Here is a 13,573-nt window from a genome sequence, read left to right on the forward strand (position 1 = left end):
CTCTGTAGGGAATCTGGGTCTGTCTGGCTACTGCAGTTGTGTTTTAATGGGAGCCACTGCTCCCTGCTCACCTGTGGACTTGTTTCCTGCTCCAAGATCCTCTTCCTTGTCCTCCACTCATAAAATACGCTTAGAAAGATCTTGCCTTTTTAAATACTGTGTTTCAAAATCCCAGCTTAGCATCATGGTTGAACAGGAGAGTCATGTTAACCATGAATACTTGCAATTAATCCTAGAGTGAAGTGTGGAGGAAGTAGATTGGTAAGTAACCATACGGAAAGCAACAACTAGCCTCTTCTTAAGAACGTGTTTACTTYAGTAGTGCATTAAAACTAGTGTTGTGCTTGCTTCAAATGCAGCCCTATTTCCTACAAAGCACAGACAAGGCTCAGCTACTAACAAAGAGTTYGGCTATTTCCCCTCTCAAAAAAAATTGGGGAAAACACCCGGGTATCTTAACCCAGCTTGCAGATCAGCAGCAGTGTGAAACAGACGCCTTACTCAGCTTTACCACAAGTCAACTGAAGAACCACTTATCATAGAGCAAAGGGAGGAATCGGACACGTCCTCGCACCTCGGCCTCCCTCGGGAGGGGGCAGATTCTGGTACTTGGTTATTCTCCAGGATCTCCTGAAGCTTTAGAGAATTTAAAGCCTATCTTTTTTAAATTTAAAGACCATCCGTGGTCTGGAGAAGAAGAAGCTGAACCACACTGTTCTAACCAGTATCATAATGAATATTTTAATACCCTGTAATGTCCTATGGTTGTTATACCAGTGCTGGAAGAACAGAAATACTGCTGACATCCTCCTCTGCAGCAGATTTATGCTTGCACCGCAAGGACATCAAACATGGACTTCATAAAACCCCAGCTAGGAGGTCCACTGAATGTAAAGCACCAAACAAAAACATACGTTAAGGGTTAGTTCTTCAAAATGGATGTTCCACTTAATAACAAAAAGAAAACAAAGAGCCTCACAGCAAGTTTCACACAAATATTATTTCTTTTTGTTTATTTTAATGCATGGGGCATAAATAAATATTGAAATGTTTCTAAAAMGGAACTTATTAGCCTTGGCTCCAAATATAAATATTTTCCTACCACTTATTTAAAGTACAGACTATGGACATTTTTGTCACTGATTCTGGCACAGAAAAGAGAAAGGAGGGGGACAGAAAAGGAAGAGGAGCAGGAGAAAAGACAGGAGAGAAAAAAAATAAAAGTCTGAGCCTAATTTTTCTTTCTCATTCCCCAAGACTAACCCTGATGCCCTTCAAATAGTTTTACAACAACTTAATGGAGTTGGAAAGGGGCAACAGGGGAAAGAAAAACAAAAGAGAAGTTAAAGCTTGTCTAGTTTTTACAACTAGATGGAACTAATATAAAACATAACCTCTGTAAAGGATGCAAGGGAAGCAGGTCTGGCCGCAGCAGACAACTGCCCAAGAGCAAGTTTGGGGACAGGGTGGGGAGGAGGGTTATCTCGCTGCACCATTTATGTACCTCAAACACCAACGACATAGATAATACGGCTCATAAAACGCCACACAAATTCTCCTATGTAAAAAAAAAAAGAGAAGAGGCTGTATATTGAATGTGTACAGAGGGATTTTGGTGGGAGCCTTGTATTTCTCTCGCAGAATCCCAGGAAGCCCAAGTGCAGCTCAAGGGCAGGGCTCCGAGCGGGCTCCCCAGCAGCCCCCGAGGAACCAGAACCAGGCAGACTCGCAGGGAGCTTTTCAGGAGGGAAGCAGAAAGAGGCATTGAGGAAACCTCTCCTGTGGCAGAGAGGGGGCTTCCATAAAACAAAGGACTCTTTGATATCAGTGATCTGTCAGCTTAACGACTGCACAAGCCAAAAGCAGGGGAAACGCTCCAGCATTAATCGCTTGCATTGCATGCCAGAAAGCAAGAGAAAATCCACCCCATGGGCTCCTTGAAGACCTGCCGAGTTTCCCGCTCCTGTTGGACAGAGCGAGCACAGGAACAGCAAGAGCCACAGTCAGCCCCCCACATACTTTTGCAGAAGAAAATCCCTTAATTAGACAGGGGCTCTTCTGCAATGGCAGATTAAAAGGACCTTACAGCCAGCTGCTACATAGGATATCATCTAAGCACAGCTACTTTGTACAAACATGCACGAATATCCTTTAAATACTGAAGAGGCAAGAGACTGGATAGTTTAAGTAAAGACAAGATCTTAAATTTAAACAAATACAGAGCCATGCTGGAGCCAGTAATCCTGCTGGGATTACTTGCATAACCCCATTTATGGCAACAACCCCAAGTATTTTCCATCCGCGCTACAAATCAAAGTTGCTTCCTATCAAAAAGGAAAAATGCATGAAGAATGTCAGGGGAGTTTTTCTTGAAACACAGTCAGTTTAGCTTAAAATAACCGCATACCTTGTAAATCAGATACTTTGTTTCTTGAGCATAGGAGAAATAACACAGAACTTTAAGATGTTAAGCTTACTTATTTCTCCTCTCTGTGGTAGCATTCCACTACTAAGCAGCAATAGCTTCCCCTTCCAGTACAGCAGTGCCTATGAACTGTGCTCAAAATCATTCAGAATGTAACACAACAAGTAAGGATAGGCTGCTAAATGCCTCCGTGCTGTTGGGAAATGGGCCATTTCAGATTAAACTGCAGACAATGTTCATGTTTACATAGTGCCCGGCAGAGAGGTGGGTGCCTGCCCAAATGGCCACACCTTTAGTTTTTGCTTTTTTCTGTAAATTCCAGCTGTGAGTTTCTGCAGCCTTCACCTTTGGAATGTCCTTGAGAGCCACACTCTGTTTATCACAGGATGACCAGGCTGCCAGAAATGTGAATTGCTTGTACAGATTCACAGACTGCTTGAGGTTGGAAGGGACCTCCAGAGATCATCTAGTCCAAGCCCCTGCTCCAGCAGGGACACCCAGAGCACGGGGCACAGGGCGGCATCCAGGCGGGTTTGGGAGATCTCCAGAGAAGGAGWCTCCACAACCCGCCTGSGCAGCCTGTTCCAGGGCTCTGTCACCCTCACAGTGAAGAAGTYCTTCCTCACMTGGAGATGGAACTTCCTGTGCTTCAAGTTATACCCATTGCCCCTTGTCMTGTCACTGGCCACCACTGAGAAGAGCTCGGCCCCTTCCTCCCTACATTCCCCCTTCATGAACATATACATATTAATCAGGTTCCCTCTCAGCCTTCTCTTCTCCAGAGWAAAGAGGCCCAACTCACTTGGTCTCTTCTCSTACGAGAGATGCTCCAGTCCCTTAACCATCTTGGTTGCACAGTGGTGGGTACTTGATGCTCGCTCCAGGGAACACGGCTGCACTGTGCAGGGTTCTGCACGGACACAAACATTCCTGACACCAAGATCCCAACGGARGCCGCACTGTGTGGGGCTCTGCACAGAGGAGCAAAGAGATGGTCCCAGCACCCAAGATGTAAGAAAGAGACCCGAACAGGTCAAAGACATCCACTTCTGTGGGCACTGATCATACTGGAACCAGCAGTCCTTGCTGATAAATCAAAACAATGGAAGTCAAAMAGATTCAGAAAATGAACTCTCTCTCTGCATATATATACACACATACACAAAAGAATGTGTGTATAAATATTATTTTATTTATGAAAAAAGAATAAATATACATATATATGCATTAAAAAGAGCCCTCATTGCCATTTCTGGGACACACATGAAGAGCTGAAGTGTCAGCAAATAAATAATTTATAAATAATCCATGCTTAATCTTCACTGCAAGCAGGACAGAAGATCTCTGTTCAATGCAACGACCTCTTCTTAAAACATGGTCAGGAAGCAACAGGGTTAGACAAAAATGCTGTTCCTTCAGTAACACACATAATGGCAGCTTTGCCACCACAGCTCTCCTGTCAGCTCAGGACTAACAATAACTTTCTGCCAGGGCTAACATCTTGGTTTACAAACCCACATTACATTGGTTTGAGTGTAGGCGTCAGGTTCCACTAACATGTTTACAGTAACCCAACAAACCTGACCATGAATTTTAAGCTATAGGCAGAAAGCTCAACTGAAGGAGGTTAGGTTTAATGGCAACATTTTAAAAAAATGTAAATAATAAATGTAAAGGTGTTTGTTCTGTTTGGGTTTTTTACACGTAACTTTACTATAACTCATTGATTAATTTAAATAAAACAACAGGCACCAGGAAATGTGTGTGTTAACAGGGCCTTAGAAAAAGTGAGGCCACTGAACTTGCATGTCATTTGAAAGCAGTTTCTGAACACGATAAATTTATTTTTGGTACTTGCAAACCTCCTGCAAAGTTTCAGAGAGAAAGAAAACTGACTTCATTTCAGTCTGTTCAGACTAACATATACTTTTAACATGTCTACTTAAAGTGACTGAAAACAAAAGTACCTCACAAATGCAAAAATACTTGTTTTCCAACCTAAAAATAAAGCCTACGTGCAACAAAAGCCACAACCAGCTCTAAATATGCCCAGGTGACATAAACATATAAACATAATTTTTAAGTTATTAGGTCAGTTTATTCAAGTAAGGAGTTCAACATCATAAAATGGGAATATCAAGAAACCAAGCAACTTCCTACACACAGGCCTTCCCTTCCTAAAGGGAATGTAATCTGTGGTGAGTATATCTGTAGGTTTATGTTTTATTCTCAGGCACTTTTTGTATTTAGATGAGAGGTCTAACTGTAGCAATGACAAGAAACTGGATCCTCCAAGATCTCACCAGCCCTCCAGAGATGTCTCACTTACTATAAAAGAAACCTCAGATGATTAAAATTCTAAAAAAATATAGTTTCAACTACAGTTTCAAGTGCACATCAAGCAAGGGTGAAACAGCATTACCATCATCCTCCCCGCTGTGCCGCCCTCTCCTCCTTGCAGCAGCACAAATATTTACACAGTTTTATGAAGCAAGATCAAGGAAGCCTCCCAGTTCAGACCAGAGAGCGCAAGGGGTAGGGACAGGAGAAGGCACCACTACCAACCCCAGCAAGGACAGCACTCCAGTGCCTCCTGGCACCTGAAAGACCCTGGGCTCAATACGTTGCTAATGAAGCTCTGCTTCATTAGAAGCTTTTCTGTAAGTCCATAGAAGTTTCTGCAACTCATTAGCTCTGCCCTCCAAGCATCTCTCCTGCATTTCAGGTGAGAAGACAACGTCCAGTGCATGGTTTCCCATGGCCTCTCTCAGATACCATGTGGAGCAGCCACCAGCCGATGTAGCACCAACACAAACTAAGACAACACAAAAGCATTACAGTGTGCCACATGCTCCACCCTGTGCCACATGCTCTAGGTGTCCCTGCTGGAGCAGGAAGGTTGGACTAGATGATCTCTAGAGGTCCCTTCCAACCTTAAACATTCTGCGATTCTGTGAAAAGCAGTCATGGAGCAAGATAAGAAGAGCAGGAGAGCCAGGCAGCTTAGCAGATGAGTCTTTTTTATTGATCGTGGGAAATGGAGACATAAAAAGTCACTAAACTATTTTTAGTTCCAGTGCAAGGACTCGTGTATCGCTACAGTGACCCATGCTGGCAAATTCCCCTGCCAGGTTCACTGCAGAGCAGAGCACAAAGTAGAGCAAATACTCGAGCTGTCAACTAAATAACTTTTAGGAGTCGGCAATGCTCAAAAGTTTAGCGTATAAAAAAAATAAAAAATATATGTTGCGATTTTATTCTTATCCTGCTCGAGTGCAGTGTGTTTTTTAACTCTTAAAAATATTCTGCACATACCCCAAGTCTTCAGACTGTTCTTCAGCATTCAGGCTTGCACAGGGAAGTGTTTCATAAAGAATCAGCATTTCACATTTCAGTGAGGGTGACCTAGGACAACAGCAGCTTCTTTATCTTTCTAATCCTTGGAAATACTAGGATTGAGAAGTATACATTAGGCTATGAAATCRAAGAAAATTCACCACAGAAAACACTTCCATACAAAGGAGAGGCTTGAGGGTACACAAAGTCAGTGTTAAGAATTCATGTTTCTAAAATAAAACAAAAACTTAGCATACAATAAAGAAGTAACCTGACCTTCTTTGGTTGTTCATTACCACACTTTGTTAAAAAGAAATTCTATCTTACTTTTCAGTTTTCCTTCCCTAGCACACAATTCTCTATATGGGTCAGAACAAATTGGCCTTTTTCTTTTGTAATACTGTATTTCAGCTCATTGAAATCAACTGTAATGACTACAAAGACTCTTCAAGTGCATCATTCATCTTTAGAATTACTTGCAACACTGTGCAAAATAATTTTTTAAAAAGTGCACCAAACAATCTTAGTCATAAATAAAATTCCCACCATTGATTTTCTAAACACTCTCAGTCCTCAATTTGCTATTAATTCAACCTGGCATACAAGGAGGGGAGAAATTGAGCCAGCCTTAACAAAGCAGAGCTTTCCAAGCCCAGAAAGCTCAGCAAGAGCCCAGTACACACTTTTCAGTTGCAAATGCAGGAATATAAGCACATTGGCCTGGTTTTTAATTCCCAGGTTTACTGCTTATGAATCGATAAACTAATAGCTAAGTGTCCTTCCTTATATACACACTACAGGAACGCAAAAAAAAAAAAAAAAAAGGAAAAAAAGAAAGAGGACATGCACCTCAAAACCTAAGGTTCACATCTAAATACAAACTAGAAAGCCAGTTGTAATGAGAGGTCAAGACAAATAAGCGGCCATCAAACAGGAGCAGCCTTTAATCACACCCGAGATCTGAACTGGCAAGGCAAAAAGCTGCTCTCCTCCTTACAGGCCACACCAAACGACTCAAAACACAGCCTTGCATCACAGGACATCTCTCCAAATACCCAGGCCACGCTCCAACCCTCTCAGTCAATCACAAAGAAAATCTAAACAGATAATAGTGAAGCATGAAGAATAGCAGGTTGRTTTCCCAAGTGCATGCAATATAAGCTCTTAGGGTGTGGGAAACAAAACTAAAAGCACAAAGACAAAGCCAGGAAAGAATTATTCTGTGCCATTATTATGACAGCAGAATTAAAAGAAAAAAAAAAAAAAAAGTTGGCACTGCATTCTCTGCATTCAGAAAAGATGTCAGCAGCTTGTTTCAAGAATGGTATTTAGTGCAACAGTAAGTACCAACGTTTAGTTAAGTTGTTCCCTGAGTTTATTGTAAAAGCCCAGATAAGTTCACTGAACTGACCTCCTTTTTTTGCAATGGAGGAAGAAGAGGAAAACTCCCAAACATGAAGAGCAGAGTTAGGAAGCGTAAGAATTTCTCATGATATTACACACATTCCAACAGCTAAACATCAATCACTRAAGAAAACCTTTCTATGAATTAAACCAACCTTTTACACGGTGTGGTATTTCAGGTGGGTTGCACACAGCCACAATTTCTGTGACAAACCAGCTTTAGATGTAAAATAAACCAAGATCAATGGAACCACCCTTTAAGCACCCGATCCCACTGTAAAATTGTTTGCACCATAGGACAGTACAATTCTAGATACAACAAATGTCTTATGCTAAAAAAAAAAAGACAGATATTTTTAAGGTATTACCAAAAACTAAAAGCCTTCAATGAAACTGCCTCCATTTTAACATGGTTACAGATGTTCTGCCCTGCCCAAGGGAGAGGGGGACAGAACCATCAAAAAAAAAAAAAAAAAAAAAAAAAAAAAAAAACCACCACCTTACATTTCTACCAATATTCTTCTCTTGGTGAACAGTATTCACAACCCCTTCCTACACACATGATAAGAAGTTTGCACATCATGAGTAGTTCCCTTTCTGAAAACATGCAATTGATCACATCCTTAGAAAAAGCTTATGTGTGTTTATTAAGTGCCAAAATATTAGGGACTTACTTATGCCAGTTGTTGTGATAAAGGAATGTCCCCGATATAGCAAACTCCTCAAATGACAAACAAGATAAAGGGAAAAAGGAGAAGGAAGAAAAAAAAAAAAAAGGGCTTTTTACGCTAACAAATAAGGTTGACAAAAAGACAAATAGATGTGAATAGGACACATGTGAGAAAAGGGATTTAATCACTTCAGGACTAGGGTACCAGGACACTCTTTCACAAACTGTAATGAAAATTTATACTGCCTCAAATGTCCCACAATAAAATAGGAAGGAATATAAACAAATAMATAATGTAGTTTGCTTATAAAAGCAATCTATATTTATGAACCATGAAAGTACCTTTTTAGTCTGACTTTCCTGAATGGTATGTCAGATTTTAATTTTGAATAGCACCAATGGATACACAAGCCTRGAATACCAGAATATAAGATAATTCAACTATTTTAACATATTTAGCTATCCTACAAAGTCTATATATATAGAAGTATATGACTATATCTGCATAAGTCAATAAATGCATTGTACACTGAGGTGCTTTGTACAGAGCTACCTAAACTCCTCAGAACCAGCTCATAGCCCATGTTTCACTAAAGCAAACAGTAAACTAACAAAACCAAAAGTCACCCACTATAAACATATAAAGTTCTATGTATTTTTAAGGCAGATTTGTTTCCATTGTGCCTGTGGAACACACAGACCCAGCATATTAATGTCTAGCACAGAAACGTGGTGCTCTTCCTGCAAGCCAGAGGTTGTATTTTGAGTAATGTTATTATTATTAAGTAGAACAACAGCAACAAACTTCAGAAGCGTTATCTGCCATTTGAATAAGCCTCTACATTCTTTGAATTTATAAAACTAAACTTTCAGGTCTGGAATCAYGTCACATTCTCACAAAACAACATGTATATTTTGCTCAAGGCATGAAACCATGAGTTTGTACTTAAACTAGTAACATTTAAAAATCACCACAGCCAACACTTCAATGAGTYCCCTGGATACAACAAGCATGAACCAAGGGCTAGCAAGACTTGTAGGCATTTGTTATGTTCAAGATGAGCCATAAGGCAATGGCAGCACAAGAGATGCTCTATAAAACAAATTATGAAATAATATTATAGTGTCTGACAGGTCAGAATATTCAGGCATACGGACTAACCGCCTGAAAAGCTGTCATTTATYCAAAATCACAACTAGTTTAGATGTCAGAAACTCAACAAATGGGAAATAACATATGGGAAATAACATAAGTGAACACTAGAATGGTAGCACTGACACTAAGCAAGAAGCTTCAAGTTAGGAAAATCTTGCAATCGTATTTTTTCTGGCTGGTTTTCTGCTGCATTTAGCAAGTATTTCCTCCATCATTTTTCCTTCTTTTAGGTGACAAGAACAATCACTTTCATTTAGATAGACATGAAATTCAGCCAACAATTTTCTTTAGTCACTTCCTCCCAGAAAATGAAATGGACTTATTTTTCTGGCAAAACATATCCTGTGAACTAGATGCTCATTTTTTATAAGATTTCGTACAGTTCTGCTGAAACTAGCCTATATTACAAATACAGTAGCTGTGCATCAGAAGTTACATTGTTATTTCTGCATGATGCAGGAGTAGGTGATGCTGCTAGAAAGCAAAAGACTTACATCATGCAAGACTTAAGAAAGATATTTAAATATTCAAAATATTTCTTTAAAACAAGATTGTCTTAATCAGACTTGGCCTAAACCTCAGAACAAACTTCTAGTGTCTTTCCCCTTTCTTTSGTGAGAACAGATCTTAAGTCACAGTATTTTACTGCTCAGATCAACACATGCCAAAATTCCCTTGGGATTATACCTCTACAGGGGAATTTAAGGAATATATTTTTTTTTCCTCATAGAATGAAGTCCATTCATTTTCCGTTGGATTTTTACCAGCTATTTTAATTCAGTGGACATTCACATACTTTGGAGTCTTGAGCAAACCCAAGACATGCTCCCGTCAGAGCTGCATGTTYTATTTAAATTGAAGGAAACAAACACCAACTTGTTTCAGGATTTCCCTTCTTGAAAACGATACGAGACTACCCACACAGCAGCAGAACAGAGCAAACAGTCATCGCAATGATGCAGGTGAAGCGCAGCCTCTGTCAAACCTGGTTTATGTGGGTAGTTGTAAGGGACCAGAAAGGCAAAACTCAGCACAAATATTTTGGCAGAAAAAACATTTTCCAAAACCCAATATAGAAATACCTTTCTTCTGAACTAAAAAGCGAGGTGCCTTTTTTTTTTTTTCCCCTTTTTTTTTTTTAAATCTTGTTCTTGGTGCTGCATAGGACAAGATTTGACATAATAAAGGAATCTACTCACTCATGACTGGAAATTTCTTTGCATATAATCCAAGAGAGGTTGTGAAGCAAGGTGTCTTGTTGGAGAAGATTTCTCAGAGGTATACATGTCCTGGTGACAGTAGGATAATTAAAAAAAAAAAAAGTTATTTTAAGTTTTTTTATATATATAATATTGTTTCTCCTATGAATTTCTCTTATACCTTGTTAAAAAAAAAGAATACAAAGCTATATTTGTTATGAATGTTGGACTTTACTGCTCAAGGATATTTTTTGAAGCTTATCAATTCAAARTGTGTACTTTATATCATCGCTACTGTAAAACTGTTTGCACAGAATAATTCATAAAACTTAACTTTTCCTGAAGGCTAAGAAACATTCTTTAAGAAAGGAAAAGTACAAGACTATGGATAACATAATTGGAAATAGAATTAAAGTAATTCTTCAGCAAGCTCAGCTAGCAGGAAAATGCAATACTAAGATACTCTTTGAAGCACTACAACCACAAGCAAATTTACTAAATCTACTAAAGAAACACAGGTTGGCCCTAAGAGCTAATACTTCCTCCCCAGAAACAGAAGTTGAAAAAGCTACAACTTCTGGCGAGTGCAAACTATCTGATCTCTCAAATATGTAACTGGAATCAGGAAAAAAAGGGATGCCTAGGTAGGGCAGATGCGGATTCAGTAACAATAGGCCTGGCTTTTCCCAAAGCTAAGTATACAGGACTTAATCTTCAGCAGTGATGGCACAGCAATTGCATTGGAGAACATTTATTATATAATCTCCATCCTGCTGCCATAAGCAAGTTTATACAAATCTGTGAGAGCTGAATGAAAATAACTTCACCTCATGGCTGAGATTATATATATAAACTTGGAAAGTTTTCTTCTAAAACCTGCACAAAGACGGTGCCTGTAAATTAAGCATTATGTGATTTATGCCCTCTGTTCAGAGCCCATTAGCACCTGCTGAACCCACCACCTGTGCTGGCCCAGGCAGCTAATACCTTGTGCTGACTCAGTTTTCAAGCCGCAACGCTGCTGATCTCACAGGGAGTAAAAGGAAGATAGAGAAACAAAGAGGAGTAACTTTCTTTAAAGTGTGATTTTAAAGCACGGCATTTCCAGTCTTACAGCACATGCCAAAGAAGAACAAGAACTATCAGAAGAACCAATTGCAACAGCAAAATAATAATAGAAATAAACTACAGTAATGCTAGAGATGGTAAAGACTGAAAAGGTAGATAGAGAAAAGGTTTAATAAGTGAAGAAAATGGTATCATATAGAAGAAATATGTGCGCAAACCTATTAAAAGCTACAGGAATATAATGTCATGTATTGCAATGCAATGTTAGTGCAATCTGTGAAAAGCAGCATTTTGAAACGCTGCTTTCCTGTCATTCCTCTGTGAGTGGCTGCTAAATTAAACTATTCTCTCTTTCTCCAAAGGTCCAGCCCCACTTCATTTTCTCAAATATGAACAAACAGTACTTTGCCTCAGGGACAGTGCATGACATTTTGTTGCTTGCATGCTCAGGAAGATGCTGCTCATGAGGCAAAGCCCAAACATCAGTCTGGAAAAGCATTTAACGCTAATAATAGCATCATTATCCCTCATATCATTCATAAAATCTAGTGACGTGTAATCAAGGATATGAGTGGTGCAAAACATAGCAGTCTGCACTACCTAAAATGTTTATTATCATCACAAAGTGAATGCTTCAGCACAGCAAACAACCTGAACTCCAACTTTCCCATGTGCAATCTTGTTATCTTGCTTTCTGTATCTAAGTATTTTGTTTAGGTATTGCTAATATCCGTTTTCCTCATCAATATATACTTTTATATACTTTTTATCTACATTTTGTTTCTTGAAAGTGCCATACACACAGTTTGTAACTAATCGCTGTTTACAGCTTCATAGCTACAGTTGCTGAAGGCTGTTTAATTGGACTATTCAGAAGTGCACTCTTATTTCTGCATAAAYAAAAACGGAAAAGTTTCAATATTATATTTACAGCCTGGACTGCAGCAAGCAGCACTGGAGATTGAGGAAAGGTCAATATTGGCACATCTCAGAAAGGCTGAGTTTGCTGCTGCACTGCTCTATTGATGCTTTTGCTAAGGACGTGTGTGCTGGGAAACCAAGTTGCTGTCACTGTTGTCATTTGGGAAGCTGTCTTGACCCGATTCTTTTCCAAGCTCGTACTTTTCTCTCCTGCACACAAGCAGGACCAAATACTGCACAGTAGAGGAAAAAAGTCACTTGTTGACTGGCTTGTTGTAAAAATACTACCTTGGGGAAAAAATATCTTTTTATCTGTTGAGCGTATAAGTACCCATACTTCTACATCTCCTTTTTTTTTTCTCTTTTTTTTTTTTAAACCAACTTTTCTGTAAGGAAGTGGAGCCAGGCTGCAAGTAAAGTCCCATTTATCGTAATTCTCCGTGCTAGGTCTCTATCCAGAGACAAAGATTCCTTTARGCTGACAACTCCCCAAGATTCAAGTCTACTGTGCCTATACTTATTCCAGTTTCTGTTTAACTTAAATGCTAAGAAATTAACACTGAGAATTTATAATCCCAGCTTGCAAGAACCAGAAATCACAGGAGCAGCATGCAAYCAGCAGTGTTTAATCACACATGCACAAAAAAAAATAATAAAATACTAATCTAAACAGAGCCTGCTTGCACACAGCAATATTTTACTGTCATATACTGTCTTCTTTTAAGGAAAAAAAAAAATCAGTGTTATTGCCCTTAAATAAAACCGGCACGTGGATTTTGTAAACACCCATGTTGAAGTCTTGCTGCCTGGCAAAACGTTGGGTCTCCAATCACCAGTTTCTCTTCTATACAGCRAGGGGCAGAGGCAGCTCTCCCGAATCCCGCCGCATCCAGGGGGAATTAACTTTGAAGCTCCAGCCAGGAACAACAGGAGCGAGGAAGGAGGAAACCGAGCGAAGCCAGAAGGGAGCAGCGCTTTGAGAGCCAACTATGGAAACCCCTAAGGGGCTCCCTGGTTTCCCGGCAGAACACCCAGGGCAGTGGAAACGTGAAATCCACAGCGGAACAAGGCCGGGGCTGCCGGGGAAGCTGCGCAAACGCCGCGGAGGAAGCGCGGCCGGCCCGGAACGGCCCGCGCGGTGCCCGCAGGGGGGATCCCGGCCGCGGGAGCGGGGATCCCGGCCGCGGGGATCCCGGGAGCGGGGATCCCGGGAGCGGGGATCCCGGCCGCGGGAGCGGGGATCCCGGCCGCGGGAGCGGGCCAGGGAGCCGGGCTTTGGTTTCGGGCGCTCCGTGCCCCTCTCCCACGCGCACCCTGGGCACGGCCGAGTTTCGGTGCGCGGGGCCGGGGTGGCCCTCGCAGGCCGCCCCCCCCCCGCCCCGGGCCACGCGCGA

General features: G+C 40.7%; 1 protein-coding gene across 1 annotated transcript in view; it reads right to left on the bottom strand.

The window, feature by feature from the left end:
- Positions 1-13,573, bottom strand: part of USP6NL (USP6 N-terminal like) — a 97,728-nt gene that overhangs the window by 83,736 nt on the left and 419 nt on the right. The window contains exon 2 of the mRNA XM_026033272.1: positions 10,191-10,280. Within this exon, the coding sequence (XP_025889057.1) occupies positions 10,191-10,194 (4 nt within the window). The 5' untranslated portion in view covers positions 10,195-10,280. The remainder of the gene's footprint in view (positions 1-10,190; positions 10,281-13,573) is intronic.

The sequence above is a fragment of the Nothoprocta perdicaria genome, unplaced genomic scaffold (assembly GCF_003342845.1).
Source record: "Nothoprocta perdicaria isolate Ctin4 unplaced genomic scaffold, notPer1 scaffold_127, whole genome shotgun sequence".
Lineage (NCBI taxonomy): Eukaryota > Metazoa > Chordata > Aves > Tinamiformes > Tinamidae > Nothoprocta > Nothoprocta perdicaria.